This window comes from Heteronotia binoei, chromosome 8, assembly GCF_032191835.1.
Source record: "Heteronotia binoei isolate CCM8104 ecotype False Entrance Well chromosome 8, APGP_CSIRO_Hbin_v1, whole genome shotgun sequence".
NCBI lineage: Eukaryota > Metazoa > Chordata > Lepidosauria > Squamata > Gekkonidae > Heteronotia > Heteronotia binoei.
In genome coordinates this window covers 7,226,642-7,241,802 of record NC_083230.1, presented here as the reverse complement: position 1 = coordinate 7,241,802, position 15,161 = coordinate 7,226,642, and the positions used below count along the sequence as shown (strand labels likewise).

Sequence of the window (15,161 nt, the reverse complement as noted above, 5' to 3'; positions counted from 1 at the left end):
AATATTCCTCCAGTTAAAGCCTGGTATGCTAAAATCTGGGAGGTCTATGCTATGGACAAGATAGCAGATAGTTTATGCAATATAAATAATTCAGAAGGTAACGATTCTCTGATGTACAAGTGGCTTCCATTTCTTAAATTTTCTTTTAGTCCTGTAGATCAGATGCGTACATGTATTCCTGGTAGATATTATGACATTATTAATTTGATGTAATTAACATATGGACAGAGTACTTATTTTTTAATTCAGCTGCCAAGTATGTTTGTATGTGTGAATGTATGTATGTGTTGTTTTGTTTGTATTTTGTGTATATATATATATTCTGTTTTCTACTGGTATGCTATGCTTATACACAAAGAATGATTGCAGATACAGTCATTGATTGCTTTATTTGTATGTTTACTAAATTCAATAAAAAAGTTTTTGGACATAAAAAAAAAAAAAAGTTAATGTCTATGTATATTGTACATGGAAGTTGACATTTCTCAATAAAATGTATTGAAAATTAAGAAAAAAAAAAATTTCAACCTAAAACTTTATTGGAAGAACATAAAGAATTCATGAAAAAACCTTTTACTGAGGAAGAGATTTTAGCAACTATACGATCTCTTAAAATTAACAAGGCACCGGGCCCTGACGATTCCACTACTAGTTTTTATAAAGCCTCTGCATCTGATTTAGCAGAACCTTTACTCAATGTCTGCAGCTATATACTAGTGACAGGCAATGTGCCTCATTCTTGGGAGCGAGCCGCCATAACAGTAATCCCCAAAGCTCAGAAAGACACAACACTTCCATCCTCATTTAGGCCATTATCTTTATTGAATGTCGATTTCAAAATTTTTATGGCATCAATAGCTAAAAGACTAAACAAAATCATACAAAATTATATTGATAAGGGGTTTCATTTCAGGCAGAGACCTAGCAGATAATACTTACAAAACTATATCATACACTATATTTAAAAAACACAAGATTCCATCAACAATGTTGTCTCTGGATATAGCCAAAGTATTTGACACAGTTAATATTTCATTTCTTAAAACACTCTTATTGAAAATGGATTTTGGAACAAAATTTTTAATGGCTATAGATGCAATTTATAACAAACCCCAAGCTTTCCTTAAAATAAACAATATTCACTCTGCAACTTTTACCCTAGAAAAAGGTACAAGGCAAGGATGCCCGCTAACACCACTCCTTTTCGCATTAACAATAGAACCCCTGGCAATGTTAATTAGGCACAATTCCTCTATAAAAGGAATCAAAATTGGCAATAAAGAATATAAGCTTACATTATTTGCAGATGATATGCTTTTATTTTTATCTACACCAATGCAATCTCTCTAATTTTTGTATTCAACTTTACAAGAATATAGTGAAGCAGCTGAACTGAAAATTAATCAAGACAAATCAAAATTAGTGCCTTTATATTTAAACACAGATCAGCAAACCAAAATTAAAAACACTTTTCTTTTTCAATGGTCATTAAATAATCTTCCATATTTAAGCATTCAATTAATTATCTTTGAATCTAAATAATCTATTTCAAAACAATTGTTTAAAATGGCATAACGAACTTACTTTACAAATACAGAAATGGGAGAAAAATTCATTTACATGGAGCACAGGAGCCTGCTAGGAAGGTACAGAATTTTTGCCACTTTGACGCCTAAGAACGTCTAGTGGAAGGTTTTCTACTATTTATTATTTAGTACTTCTTGAGTCCGTGAGTCCGTGGTATGTCATGATGGAGTATCGATCCCCTTTGGTTGTGAAGGAGATCTGATGCCGTGGGAAAATGACGCAGCAGTGTTGAAAACCAAGGTTGGCAAGACCACCACAGTGTTACTAGTATGCAGGTGGGTCTCTCCCTTTGCAGCTTGTTGAGAACTCTCATTATTAGAGGTATTGGTGGGAAGGCATGTATGAACTTGCTTGACCAACTGAGTAGAAGACCATCCCCCAGTGACTGGAGATCTGCTCCCCCTTGACAACAGAACTGATGGCATTTTCTGTTGAATCGGGTTGCAAAAACATCTATCTGAGGTTGACCTCAAAGTTGAAAAACTGTGGACAGCTCCCACTTGAGCTCCCACTTGTGAAGGATTGCTCCACCCCAGCTAAGGAATTCTGCTTGGGTGTTAAGCGTGCCCAGGAGACACACTGCTATTGATGTGATGTTTTCTACTATGCACCAATCCCACAGTGTGATGGCTAGGTGGCAAAGCCTGCGAGATGTGGTGCCCCCCCCTGCTTGTTGATGTAAGCAAGGGCTTACATCCATTAGTATTGTCTGTTAGTATTGTCACCACCTTGTCCCAAAGTAAGGGGCAAAACTATTGCAGGGCGAAGTAGATCACTTTCCGTTCCAACAGGCTGATGTGACACTGACAATGGCAGTGTTCCCACCTGGCTCCTACTGACAAATCCTGTAGGTGGGCTCCTCATACCCACAGATGGTACCGGGTTTTGGAATGGAGTCACTTTGTTTAGGTGCTGGTCCACCGTCCACCACGATAGGGATTGTAGGACGTGATCAAGGAGTCTCAGTATTCTGCTCAGGGAATGTAGTGTTAGGTTGAAATAGGTGAGGAACCATCCTTGTAAGGGCTGCATCCTTAGCTTTGCTAGATGAATGACTGGCATTGGGCTGCCATAAGGCCTAGAAGACACTGGATCGTGAAAGCTGAAGCTTGTTGAGCCCTTTGTACTTCTTGTACCAATTGCTTGATGGTGAGTCCTCTGTCTGGAGGAAGGAAGGCTCTTGCCTGGACAGAGTCCAAGATAGCTCCTATGAATTGAACTTTTTGAGATGGCTGCAACTTCGACTTTTTGAGGTTCATCTGAAGACCTAAATCTTCCAGTAGGGATAGGGTCACTTGAATGTCCTTGTTGAGTCGCGATTCCGAGTTGGCTACCAGAAGCCAGTCGTCTATGAAAAACAATACTATTTTGAAGTCTGAGGTATATAGCTAACCTCTCTCTCGGCTTGACTTCACGAACGAAGATTTAAGAAAGGTGCAGTAGTCCACGTCTGCTGCAGGCTCGCTGGTGGCTGACAAGACCAATGCGGGACAGGCAGGTCCGGCCACAGTGGCTGCAGGGAAAAGTCTGATTTGGGGTTGGTGCTGTAGCAGTGCGATTCTTCCTCAATCTCCTTTTGTCCTCAAGACCAGCTATGCATGCGTTCTCAAAGGAAGAGACAGCCTGGTGGATGGTGTGCTTCCATGCTTTGCAATCTGAGGCTAGGTCAGACCACTGGTGATAGTTGATGCAACAGCTATGTAGCTACCACCACCATGGTAAATACTCGGGGGGGGGGGCAATGGAGATCCCAAATGGCAGTGCCTTGTATTGGTAGTGTTGTCCCACTGCAAATCTCAGGAAGGGTCTGTGATCTTGCCTGATGCTCAGGTGGAAGTATGCATCTTGGAGATCTATTGTTGCCATCCAACATTCTTCCTGTAGAAAGGGTAAGATTTGTGTCAGGGTGGTCATGAGAAACTTTTTGGGTGGAATGTATGCGTTTAGACCCCTCAAGTCCATGATGGGTCTGATGCCCCTGTCCTTTTTGGGGACAGTGAAATAGTAGGAGTAGAACTTCTGTCCCTGTTCTTTGGTTCGAACCGGTTCTATGGCACTGTTGTTGAGCAAGATCAAGACCTCTTCTTGAAGGACTTGGGATGGGCGTGCCACAATTACCCATAAGGGTTGTGTTGGAGTGTGAAATTTGATTGCATACCTCTTGGCAATTATCAATAGTACCCATTTGTCTGATGTGATCTTCAACCAAGATGGTAAATAGGGGTGTAGGCGGGTAGTACATAGTTGAAAATGGGTTGCTGGTAAGCCAACTTGGGGGGAGTCAAACTCCCTGCTTGGGGCCTTTGGTAGTTTTGGAATGCTGTTGCTGTTGGACATTCTGAGATTTTGATTTTGATGTGTAGGAGGACCTCTGGGAGCTATTGTATGGTCTGTTCCTCTATGGCTGATCTGGTGAACTTCAGACCAAGGAACGTTGGGACCAGGATCTGGAGCCTGTACAGGCTTTGTATTGTTTAGTGGATGGTGAGGTGACACTGAGATTCCTTGAGGCCTTAACGCTCTTGTCAATCTCTTGTAAGATGGAATCAGTGGTGGCATGGAATAAACCAGTGCCATCAAAGGGAAGGTCCACTATAGTAGACTTGGTGTCTTGGGTGAGGGATGTAGAGCGGAGTCATGAATGTCTTCTAAGGGCTATTGCTGAGGAGAGAGTTTTGGCAGATGTGTCCAAATTGTGTTTTATGGAGTTGACGTGTTGTTTGGAGACTAACATGCCCTCCTTTTGAATCTTTTTTTAGTTGGGTGCTCATTTCTTCTGGCATGCTGGAGAGAAGGGGTGTGATTTGGTCCCAAAGTGCATACTGGTATTTGGCTAAGCACGCTAGGTAGTTGGCGTTTTTAATTCCCAGGGCCCCTGCTGCATAAAATTTCCACCCAAATGAATCAAGTTTCTTGCCCTCCTTAGCCATAGGATGAGGATTGGTGATTCTTAGAGAACGAAGTTATTGCCATGGAATTTGGTTTGGGGTGTGAAAGCAGGAACTCTACGTTTATCTCTTGTACCTTGTAGAGGTGGTCCAGTCTCCGCGATGAGATTGCAAAAGATGCTGATATTTCCCTGTGGGCTTTTGCTGCTTGGAGTAAAACTGAGGTCATTGGCAGGGCTCTTGCTGTGGATGTGTCCTTTTGCACTATGTCATAAACCAGGTCTGTCACCTCTGGTTGTGGTTGGACTATGGGTTGGCCCAAGGTTGATGCCATCCTCTTGATGAAATCTCCATAAGATCTGAGGTCTTCTCAAAATTTTATTGGGCCCACAAGAAAAGTTAATCTCCAAAATATATGCATATCTACTTCAAATGAAGACACAAGATGAAGTTGTAAAGGACTGAATGGTTCAATGGGCAAAAAACTTTGGCTACAATATTGCATTAGAAGACTGGGAGAGACTATGGAAACTTAATGTTAAATTAACTAGGTCAGTAACTTTCAAAGAAAATCTATATAAGATGTTTTATAGATGGTACGTGACCCCACAGAAACTCTGTAAGATTTATACTAATATGTCCAACAAGTGTTGGAAATGTACTAAACAGATTGGTTCCTTTTACCATATGTGTTGGACTTGTGAGGACTATTCCAGAGAGATGAGACACTTGTTGGCGCACTTTAATGCAGCAGCTAGGATCCTTTTGGCGCAGAGATGGAAATCTCAGGAAATCCCCACGAAAGTGGATCTGGTGGGAAGGGTTATGGAAACAGCAGAGTTGGACTTCTTATCCCAGCTGTTAGCTGGGAAATCTAAAGAAGCAAGAAAATATTGGATGAAATTTTCTTTAATACTTTGACATGTTGCGAGTTTCATAGAGTTCTTCCATAAATATTCCCAAGATTCCATCTTTATTTCTTTATTTACATTAATTGCCCATTTTATCATTTGAGATTTCACTACTTCATCTTCTGTAGACCATTGTAAGAGTAATTAATTTCTCATTATCTCCGAGCAGAACTCTTTCCATTTCTGTTTGCTCTTTCCTTATTCCTTCAGTTTTAATATCATTCACCAAACTTTTTATTTGTTGCATTTGAAACCAATCATATTTGTAACTCAGTTCTTCTGCAGTTTTCAGTTATATTTTTCCACTTTGTATTTTTAGTAGCTGATTGTATGATAGCCGTTTTTCTTTGGCTGTTATAGCCGTTATCTTTATCACTTCAGCTGGCACTATCCACAAAGGTCTCCTCTCATCACCATATTTCTTATACTTTATCCATGTATTTAGTAGATTACTTCTTATATAATGGTGAGAGAAAAGGCCATCCATCTTTTTTTTCCATAATATAAGTATGCATGCCAGCCAAATTTTTTTCCATGGCCTTCTAATACTAATTTTTTTTTATTTAACAACGTTATCCATTCTTTCATCCACACTAAACAAACTGCTTCATGATACAATTTTAAATCTGGTAATTGGAATCCACCTCTCTCTTTTGCATCTGTCAAAATTTTCATTTTAATCCTTGGTTTCTTCCCAGCCCACGCAAATTCTGAAATTTTCCTTCGCCATTTATCGAACTGTTTAGCATCTTTCACAATGGGAATAGTTTGAAACAGATACATTATCCTTGGTAGAATAGTCATTTTTATTGCAGCTATTCTGCCCAACAATGACAAGTTGAGCTTGTTCCATTTTAGCATATCTTCCTCCATTCTATGCCATAACTTCTCATAATTATTATTAAACAAATCAATATTTTTCATTGTTATCTCCACCCCTAGGTACTTTACCTTAGAAGTAACTTCACAGCCCGTTAGTCTTTGTAATTCTTGTTGTCTATTTATCTGCATATTCTTGCACAAAATTTTATATTTTTCTTTATTTATATAAAGACCCACCAACTCCCCAAACTCTTGTATTTTCATTAACAACAAAGGTGTAACTTGTATGGGGTTTTCATTTATAAACATTATATCATCAGCAAATGCTCTGTACTTGTAAGTATATCCTTTTATTTGTAATCCTTCTAGATCTTTTTCTTCTTGAATCTGCTTCAATAAAATTTCAAGAGTCATTATAAACAACAGTGGTGAAAGCGGGCAACCTTGTCTAGTACCTTTGCTGATTTTCATTTCGTCTGTAAGATCTGCATTAATACACAACCTTGCCCTTTGTTCAGAATATATTGCTTTTATCATTCTTATAAAGCTTTCTCCAAGCTCCATCTTATCCATTACTGCAAACATAAAGTCCCAGTTTAAATTATCAAATGCTTTCTCTGCTACTTCTTTTTCTGGATGTCTTTCGTAATATTCTACAATGTTTACAACTGTCCAAATATTGTCTCTTATTTGTCTTTTGGGAAGAAAACCAGCTTGATCTTCCTTTATAAAATTTATCAAATGTTGTTTAAGCATGAATTAATACCAAAATTGCAGAAGTTGATGAATATAATAAGAACAAAAGGGAATGTACCAAATACATGGAAAGAAGCCGTTATTTCCTTGATACTTAAAGAAGATAGAGATGCCACAAATGTGAAAAATTACAGACCAATTTCGCTTTTGAATAATGACTACAAAATATTTACAAGAATTCTGGCAGAACTTTTTTTTTTTTTTTTTTAAAGTCAATTTGTCCACTGTTTGGTGCATATATTGAGGCAATAGTGGTAGTTACACCATCCAATTCACCTTTGACAAATAAAAATCTGCCCTTTGGGGGTTTTTTTATTTGATGACAGACAAAAGAAGTATGCTTCGAAATCAAAATGGCTACCCCCCTTGCTTTGGAGGAGCCTGGGGCCTGATAAGATTGAGAGAACCACCGCGATTTAAGGACATTAGGAGCTGTGGCTTTTAAGTGTGTTTCCTGCAGATACACAATATTCAATTTACCCTTCTCTAAGTAATTAGTAATCCGTTTACATTTAATAGGGTTTTTAAACCCTCTGGAGTTCCAAGAGGCAAATTTAAGGCCGCGAGACATAATATAGCACAAAATAACTTAGAGACTTTGAGCCCAACCTTGAAACCTATAAGTTACAACTAGAACAGGAACACAGCTACCCCTAGCAGATACCAGCACTTAGAACTTGTGCTAGTTATCAAAAAAGCTACTTGTTAACAAATAAATACAAAATCTTAAGAAAAAAAATGCCCCCAATCTAGGGACTCCATTTCACCAACCCCCTATCACTAGGAGAATAAGGGAGAAATACCCTAAGTACTCCCTCAGAGTGAAACTAAAGAAGTTTTCAAGGGGAACTGTCTTGCCCAAACTTTAAATCAGAAAAATTATTACTACCCAATCACTCCCCCATATATAAGAGAAAACCAGACTCTTTTTTTTCCCTTTCAGTATGACTACTTCTGGTACAGCATATAATATATAATAGTCAGCAATAAGTACATATGTAATCAACATTTCCAGGGACTCCCAATGGATCCTGTAGAAATAAATAAAGCTCAATATTAAGGAGGCACATAATACATCAGATCTAAGTTGATATAGTCATCTTCCTTGTATCAATTGATTTCCCAACAATTAATCAAAGATTAAAAAAAAGACCCAACCAATCAAGTAAAATAAATAAAGTTATACAGAATATACCTATTTCATTCATTAATACGTTAAAAAACAATCAGATACCCTACCCCACCCATCCATTATACTCATACATATCTAACAATAATTTACATCTAAATTAACCTATCACTCAATACCAAACCACACACATACTTACTCCCTATTGTATCAATCCAACTCATTTCATCATAATCACTTGCACTAACCACATACATTCATCCTTGTACACTTTCCATTTATGTTTAGCACTCACCAACTCTCAGCCAATCAAACAAATTCACAAGCCCACTCCTCCAGTCATCTTCAGCCATACATCCCAAAACCCAAAACAACCCCCAATCATCATAAACCCATTCTTTCAGAATCAACAACGCAAGAACACAACAACACACACTGCTATAAACCACATATTGTCAATGATTTCCCTTCACCCGAATTAAACTATGTAACCTCTCTTGGGTTATAACAGGATAGATCATAACTGTGCTCAACTGTAAATACAAAAAGCGGTTTGAGAAAATATCGCGAAAAATTCTCATAAAGACGTAACTGCATGGAACTAAAGTACAAGAACAAAAGTTTGCAGAGCCATAAAAACCCTGGCTCTAGGATAAATATCTCAGTCTTCTCCTTGAGTGGGCAGATTTTCCAGAGGGGTGGTGGTGTTGTCTTTTAATAAGTTTTCCTCTTCAGAAGGAGTTAGTTTCAAAGATAAGGAGTTCAGCAATGCTCTTCCTGAATCCACATCTGACGCTTTGTGCATGCAGCCATTTTTATAAACTAAAATGTCCGACACAGGGCTCCATCTAAACCGAATGTTCTCTGCATGTAATTTAGCAACGAAGGGCTTTAGCTTTCTGTGTTTGACTAGAACTTCAGGGGGTAAATCCAAAAGAGCCATGATCTTTTTGCCTTTATAAAACAGGGCACCATTCATTCTCACCTCCTTCAGAATTAGATCTCTTGTTTTGGGGAAAACAAAATGAACAAGTACATCTCTGGGTCTCCCTCTTCTTGCTGACGCCATTGCTCCCAGCCTTTGCGCTTTAGCAATCGCTAGCATACTCCCCTCTTCCACCTTCAAGGCTTTCATCAGCCATTTATTCATAAACGAAGCTAGATCTGTGGATCCTTCCTCTCCCTCTTCCAATCCCCTAAATTTAAGGTTAGAAGCCCTAAATTATTATTATTATTATTATATTATTATTATTATAAATCAGTTTTCCAAAACTGAGATTCTGCTGTCAAGTAGAGCTTCAGAATTCTTTATAGACTTAATGTCTTCTTTAAGCACCAGGGCCGCTTCTGCCGATTGCTCTGCCATTTTGGTGGTTACAGAGAGCTCTTCCGAGAGCTCTTGCACTTTGGACTGGATGGTCTTAAGGAAAGTATCTATCGATTCAGTAAAATAACGATGAATGTCTGCTTTTAATGAGTCTAAATCTCTTCTGTATAACGGGGCCTCCTCATTTTCGACATTTGGGCCGGGAGAGGGAGTATTGTTGGCGGCCATATTTAGCACCGATCGGGTTATGGGGCAATTAACCTTACCCGCACAGTCCATTTTAAAAAACATGGCAACCAACCTCCTTTCTTTCAACGCGATCTTTTTGTTTTTGTTTTTGGATTGCTGTCCCATCGAGGGATAAGTTACTAAAAAAGTCTGGTGACTTTAAAATTGGCGATGTAAGGGGGAGTGATCAGGAGCTCGATCAAAATGCGTCTGCCATGTACAAGTGACGCTCCGCTCCCCACTAGCAAAACTTTTGATCGATTAGACATCCAGTCTTTTCTGATTATGTGCCGTTGGCCAGAAACTGCCACAGAAAATTTGGCAGAGGAGTTGGAGGCTGTGGTGGAATGGCTAAAACACAGCTGCCTAAGACTGAATCCTTCTAAGATGGAGGTTCTGTGGCTGTGGGGTGGGGAGATTCCAGTTTGGGGTGCCAACTTCGTGCTCTTGATGGTGTGCCCTTGAAAGAGCACCCACTGTCAGGAGTAAGGGTGTGATTCTGGATGCCTTTTTAACAATGGAGGCCCAGGTCACTAATGTTGCTGGACTGGCATTTTCTCAACTGCACCAGGTCAGGCAACTGGTCCCCTATTTGTCTCACCCTGATCTAGCCACTGTAATCCATGCAAAGGTCACCTCCAAACTGGATTACTGTAATTCACTCCATGTGGGCCTACCCTTCAGGCTGACCCAGAAACTCCAACTGGGACGAAATGCAGCGGTGTGGGTCCTTACTGGGACACCACACACAACACATATCCATCCTGTGCTATGGGAGCTGCACTGGCTTCCAGTGAAATACCTGATCAGATTCAGACCAATTTCACACTCACCCTATGCCACTCTGATGTTCCTCTTTTCAGCGTGGTGTCCTTCCAATTTCCCACTATCTGCCCCGGGGCTTCAGCTTGCATCACTGTTTTTGCGCGGCAAAGATAAACTGGTTTATCTTGCAAAAATGGCAATGCAAGCTGAAGCCCCGGGGCAGATAGTGGGAAATTGGAAGGACGTCACACTGAAAAAAGGAACGTCAGAGCGGCGACGGATGAGTGTGAAATCGGTCTCAAGGTCTTGGTACTGACCTTTAAGGCCCTTAATGGTTGGGGACCTATCTACCTTTGGGACTGCCTCTCCTGAAGAGTGTTAAGCTAGACATATCAGAATTTACTGGAGGTCCCTGGCTTGAGAGACATCTGGCTGTCCTCAACCAGAGCCAGGGCATTCTCTGCTCTGGCTCCAATCTGGTGGAACTCTCTGCCGAACAACAGCCATGCCCTGTGGGATGTGCTAGAGTTCCACAGGGCATGCAAGGCAGAGATGTTCTGCCAGGTGTTCAACTGAGGACAGCGATGGTCCTGTCTTGGCACTTTCACCTCCCTGCCCCTTCCCCCGTGAGACAGTGGCGTGCGGGAGTTTTGAGTGTCACCTTCAGTTACACTGTTATGTTTTATTGTTTTACCTGATTTAAACCAGTTTTATTTGGTGTCTTATAAGATCATGTTGTACATAGCCCCAGTGGGGAGGGCGGCTGATAAATTCAATAAACAAACAAGCAAACAAAAGAAAGATGGCTAAAGCAGGTAGGTAAATTGAAAAGCAAAGGGAATAAAGTCTTTAAACAAGTTTGAGAATATTGGGAACAGATTATATAACATCAGAACAAAAAATAGAGAATTTTTCAGCCCAAGAAATAAAAAGCATTTGAAAAAAGCCATAGGAAATCTGAACCTGAGAGCAAGTTTTAGTTTCCCTAAACAAAGAAAATGGAAAATGGAAACAATCTTTTTAAAGCATTTGCCACTGAGGCAGCTCAGAGTAACCCAGTGTCCCCATCACGCCTCATACCTTTGTTTTGCAACTTGAGTTCGTCTGTTAGTAAGCTGGCTTGTTTATTGCCAAGTACGAATGCCAGGAAGGAGAGAATGAGGGCATCCAGAATCCCAATGATAGCCAGGATATATGCCCATCGGATGGAACACGCCCCCAGGACGTACTTGTCTGTCTTCTCCCCGCACATCTTTTTCACCTCTTCTGCGTCCCAGCCATCAGGATAAATCATACAGCCCAGGACGAGACAGGCAGCTGGCAACAGAGAAGGAGAAAGCGATAGGAAAAAATTGCATGGTGCAACTGAAGTTTTTTTAATAGCAATGATTCCTAGACTTTGTTCTTATCTCCACTTTGTGATCCAAGACTTCAAAAGTAGGTTGTTTCATAGTTAGATAAGATTGTTATAAACTATAGCCATCGATATTTATTGTATAGGAAGTCAGAGGACTATCCGTAAACTTGAAGCCCTGCAAATTAAGTAAAAGAACTGCACTCTTTATTCATTCATTTAATTCTGCAATATATGTGAAGACGCTAATGGTGCTAGTGGAAACTGCATCAGGCCACAGCTGACTTATGGTGACCCTGTGGAGTTCTCAAGGCAAGAGATGTTCAGAGGTGGTTTGCCGTTGCCTGTCTCTGCATCACGACCCTGGTATTCCTTGGAGGTCTCTCATCCAAATATAAGGCAGGGGCAAAGTGAACCAGGCAGGGAGTGGCGCAACTCTCCTGTGTGAGAGAACCTTGTGGGATTGCTTGCCAATAAAGCACATGAGTTTGGGAGATATTTGATGTGTTCTGAGGGGACGGATCATGGATAGTCAGCCATTTCCCAGCCTCCAATGCACACATACTCTTCCTCACCCTTCCCAGTTGGGGTCAGTTTGGTGTAGTGGTGAAGTGTGTGGACTCTTATCTGGGAGAACCAGGCTTGATTCCCCACTCCTCCACTTGCAGCTACTAGAATGGCCTTGGGTCAGCCATAGCTCTAGTGAAGGTTGTCCTTGAAAGGGCAGCTGCTGTGAGAGCCCTCTCAGCCCCACCCACCTGGCAGGGTGTCTGTTGTGGGTTAGGAGATTGTGAGCTGCTCTGAGACTCTGAGATTCGGAGTGGAGGGTGGGGTATAAATCCAATATCATCATCATCATCATCATCATCATCATCATCTTCTTCTTCTTCTTCTTCAGAGAAGGATGAAGCAGCTACAATAACTAATTTCATAATAATGTTCTATTTTGCTTCTGAATGACATGTGGGGCATAATAAAAACTGAAGTGAACTGAACATACTTTTAAATGCTTGGAGGAAATGGGAAAATATAAAATGAACTGAAGTCCCATGAGATTTTTCATGCAAATGTACAAACCTGATTTGCCTTAATCATGCTTATTATCAAACACTGATTTATGCTGCTTACAGACTGTGCACAAGATGATTCATTCCTCAGATTTTAGCTCCGGTTAAGGGCTGGTGGCAAGTAATCAGGGTGTCATGACTAGGGTTGCCTGGTTTCTCCAAGTCCCCAGCAGGGGGACAGCCCAAAATGTGATGACATCATGCAAAAGTGATGTCATCACACTGGGGAGTAGGGTGTGTGTGTTTGCACTCCAAGCCATGATTTTGCAGCTTGGATTGCAGCTGCGTGCTGCCTCTTGCTACCCAAAACATTTAAAGGATACCTTTAAATGCTTTGTGGAAGAAGATAAGGTGTTTTGCAGGTGCACCCCCACCCCCGCGCTTCTTCCCCAAAGCATTTAAAAGATACCTTTAAATGCTTTGGGGGAGAAGGGGGGGGGGGGCGCAAGCATTTACACTCCAAGCTGCAATTTTGCAGCTTGGATTGCAAGCGCACGCTGCTGCCCCCTTCTCCCCCAAAGCATTTAAAGGTATCTTTAAAATGTTTTGGGGATTGTGTGTGTGGGGGGGGAGAGGGTGTGCACATTTGCACTCCATGCCCCAATTTTGCAGCGTGGATTGCAGGCACCCGCCACCCCTCCACTTCTCCCCCAAAGCATTTAAGGGTATCCTTTAAATGCTTTAAGGAAGAAGTGTGTGTGGGGGGGGGAGTTTGATGCCTGCCTCTCTCCCTCCCCTCCTGCAAGATTTAAAGGGCCTTCCAGCTCCCCACCAATCAGCTGAAGGTCCCTTTAAATCTTGCAGGTGGGGAGGTAGAGGGGTGGCCATCAGCGGTTCAGCTTTGAGCTGGGGCTTCCCCCCTGCTGGCCAGCTGATCTCCAGTAGGTTGGAGCCCTGAAAACCAGAGCAGCCCCCATTGGGACCTGGGGGATGGGAACCCTATTCATGACCCCTTCTGACCAGCTGAATGAGTCTTCAGGGGAGCAGCTTAAGGAGCCAGATCAGTGGCTGAGGCAGACCACAGCACAGCAGAGGCATCTGAGGATAATGTAACATCAGTGCCTTGCCACTGCCTACAAAGAAAACAGTGTCATTGATCCATTAGAAAGCTGCCAGGCGTCTGTTGGTTAGGACCCAGGTCTGTACTCCCCCAGGATTCTCTCCCAACCTTACAGGATGGCCAGGTTGAGGCAGCATATAGAAGGTGAAGTGCCAGACGGGCTGCACACAACCTAACTGTGAAAACAGAACAGAGAACTGAGGGTGGTGCTTTGTTGCATGATTCTGGCCACAGCACAATGCAGCCTCAGGAACTCTAGCTCTTGCTGGCAGTGCAGCTAGAGCTGATTAATAATAATAATAATACCTTCCAGACTACTTAAGCTGATGCCTGGGAAGACAGCCTTGTTGGATCAACTGGTACCACTTTGAAGGAACAGCACCACAAAAACAGGAGGAAATCCCCCCCCCAAAAAAAATAGGGTAACCCAAAGGGGTTAAGGACGCAAGAAACAGGGGGGAAAAATGATGCAATATGCAAATAAACCAATTCAATTATGTGCACAAAACAGAGCACCAGTATTTTAAAGTGTAAAAATGTGCACATACAATAATAATGAAACACACTGCCAAACATGTTTTGGCAGAAAGTCTTCATCAATGGCTTATGACTATAATTAGCACTGATGCTGTGAAAAACAATTCACAAGAACCAGCAAGACAATCAAATATCAAAGCCCACAAAAATAATAATGAAGAGATACTAAGACCATAGTTTTTAAAAACCATAATTTAAAAAAACCCCATATACTGTACATACTTAAAATATATTATGAACTCCTAATATATGGCTGGATATCTCTAAAATAAATAAATAAAATCACAATTTCAAATGAACATATGTCAGGGGTGGCCAACGGTAGCTCTCCAGATGTTTTTTGCCTACATCAGCCCCAGCCAGCATGGCCAATGGATGGGGCTGATGGGAGTTGTAGGCAAAAAACATCTGGAGAGCTACTGTTGGCCACCCCTGACATATAGCAAGATACACTCATATGGATGCTGTTAATTGGACCAGGTAAAGGTAAAGGTAAATTTATTTTTGTATCCCGCCCTCCCCCGCCAAGGGCAGGCTCAGGGCGGCTCACAGACATGGGACAACCATGATTCAATAAAATACAATCCAGACAAAAACAGATTAAAATACAATTAGGTTACCATTATAAATTACCGTATTTTTCGGACCATAAGATGCAATTCCCCCCCCCAAAAAAAAGTGGGGGGGAAAGTGCGTGCGTCTTATGATCCGAATACTAAAAGATGAGGGG

At 41.3% G+C, this 15,161-nt stretch overlaps 1 protein-coding gene across 2 annotated transcripts in view; it reads right to left on the bottom strand.

Annotated features, from left to right (window-relative positions):
• LHFPL3 (LHFPL tetraspan subfamily member 3) overlaps window positions 1–15,161 on the bottom strand; it is a 132,934-nt gene that overhangs the window by 35,002 nt on the left and 82,771 nt on the right. The window contains exon 2 of one of the 2 annotated variants that reach the window (XM_060244538.1): window positions 11,494–11,730. In XM_060244538.1, coding sequence (XP_060100521.1) covers window positions 11,494–11,730 — 237 coding nt within the window. Of the gene's footprint in view, window positions 1–11,093; window positions 11,731–15,161 lie in introns of those variants that run through there. The other variant, XM_060244537.1, reaches the window with a different exon arrangement.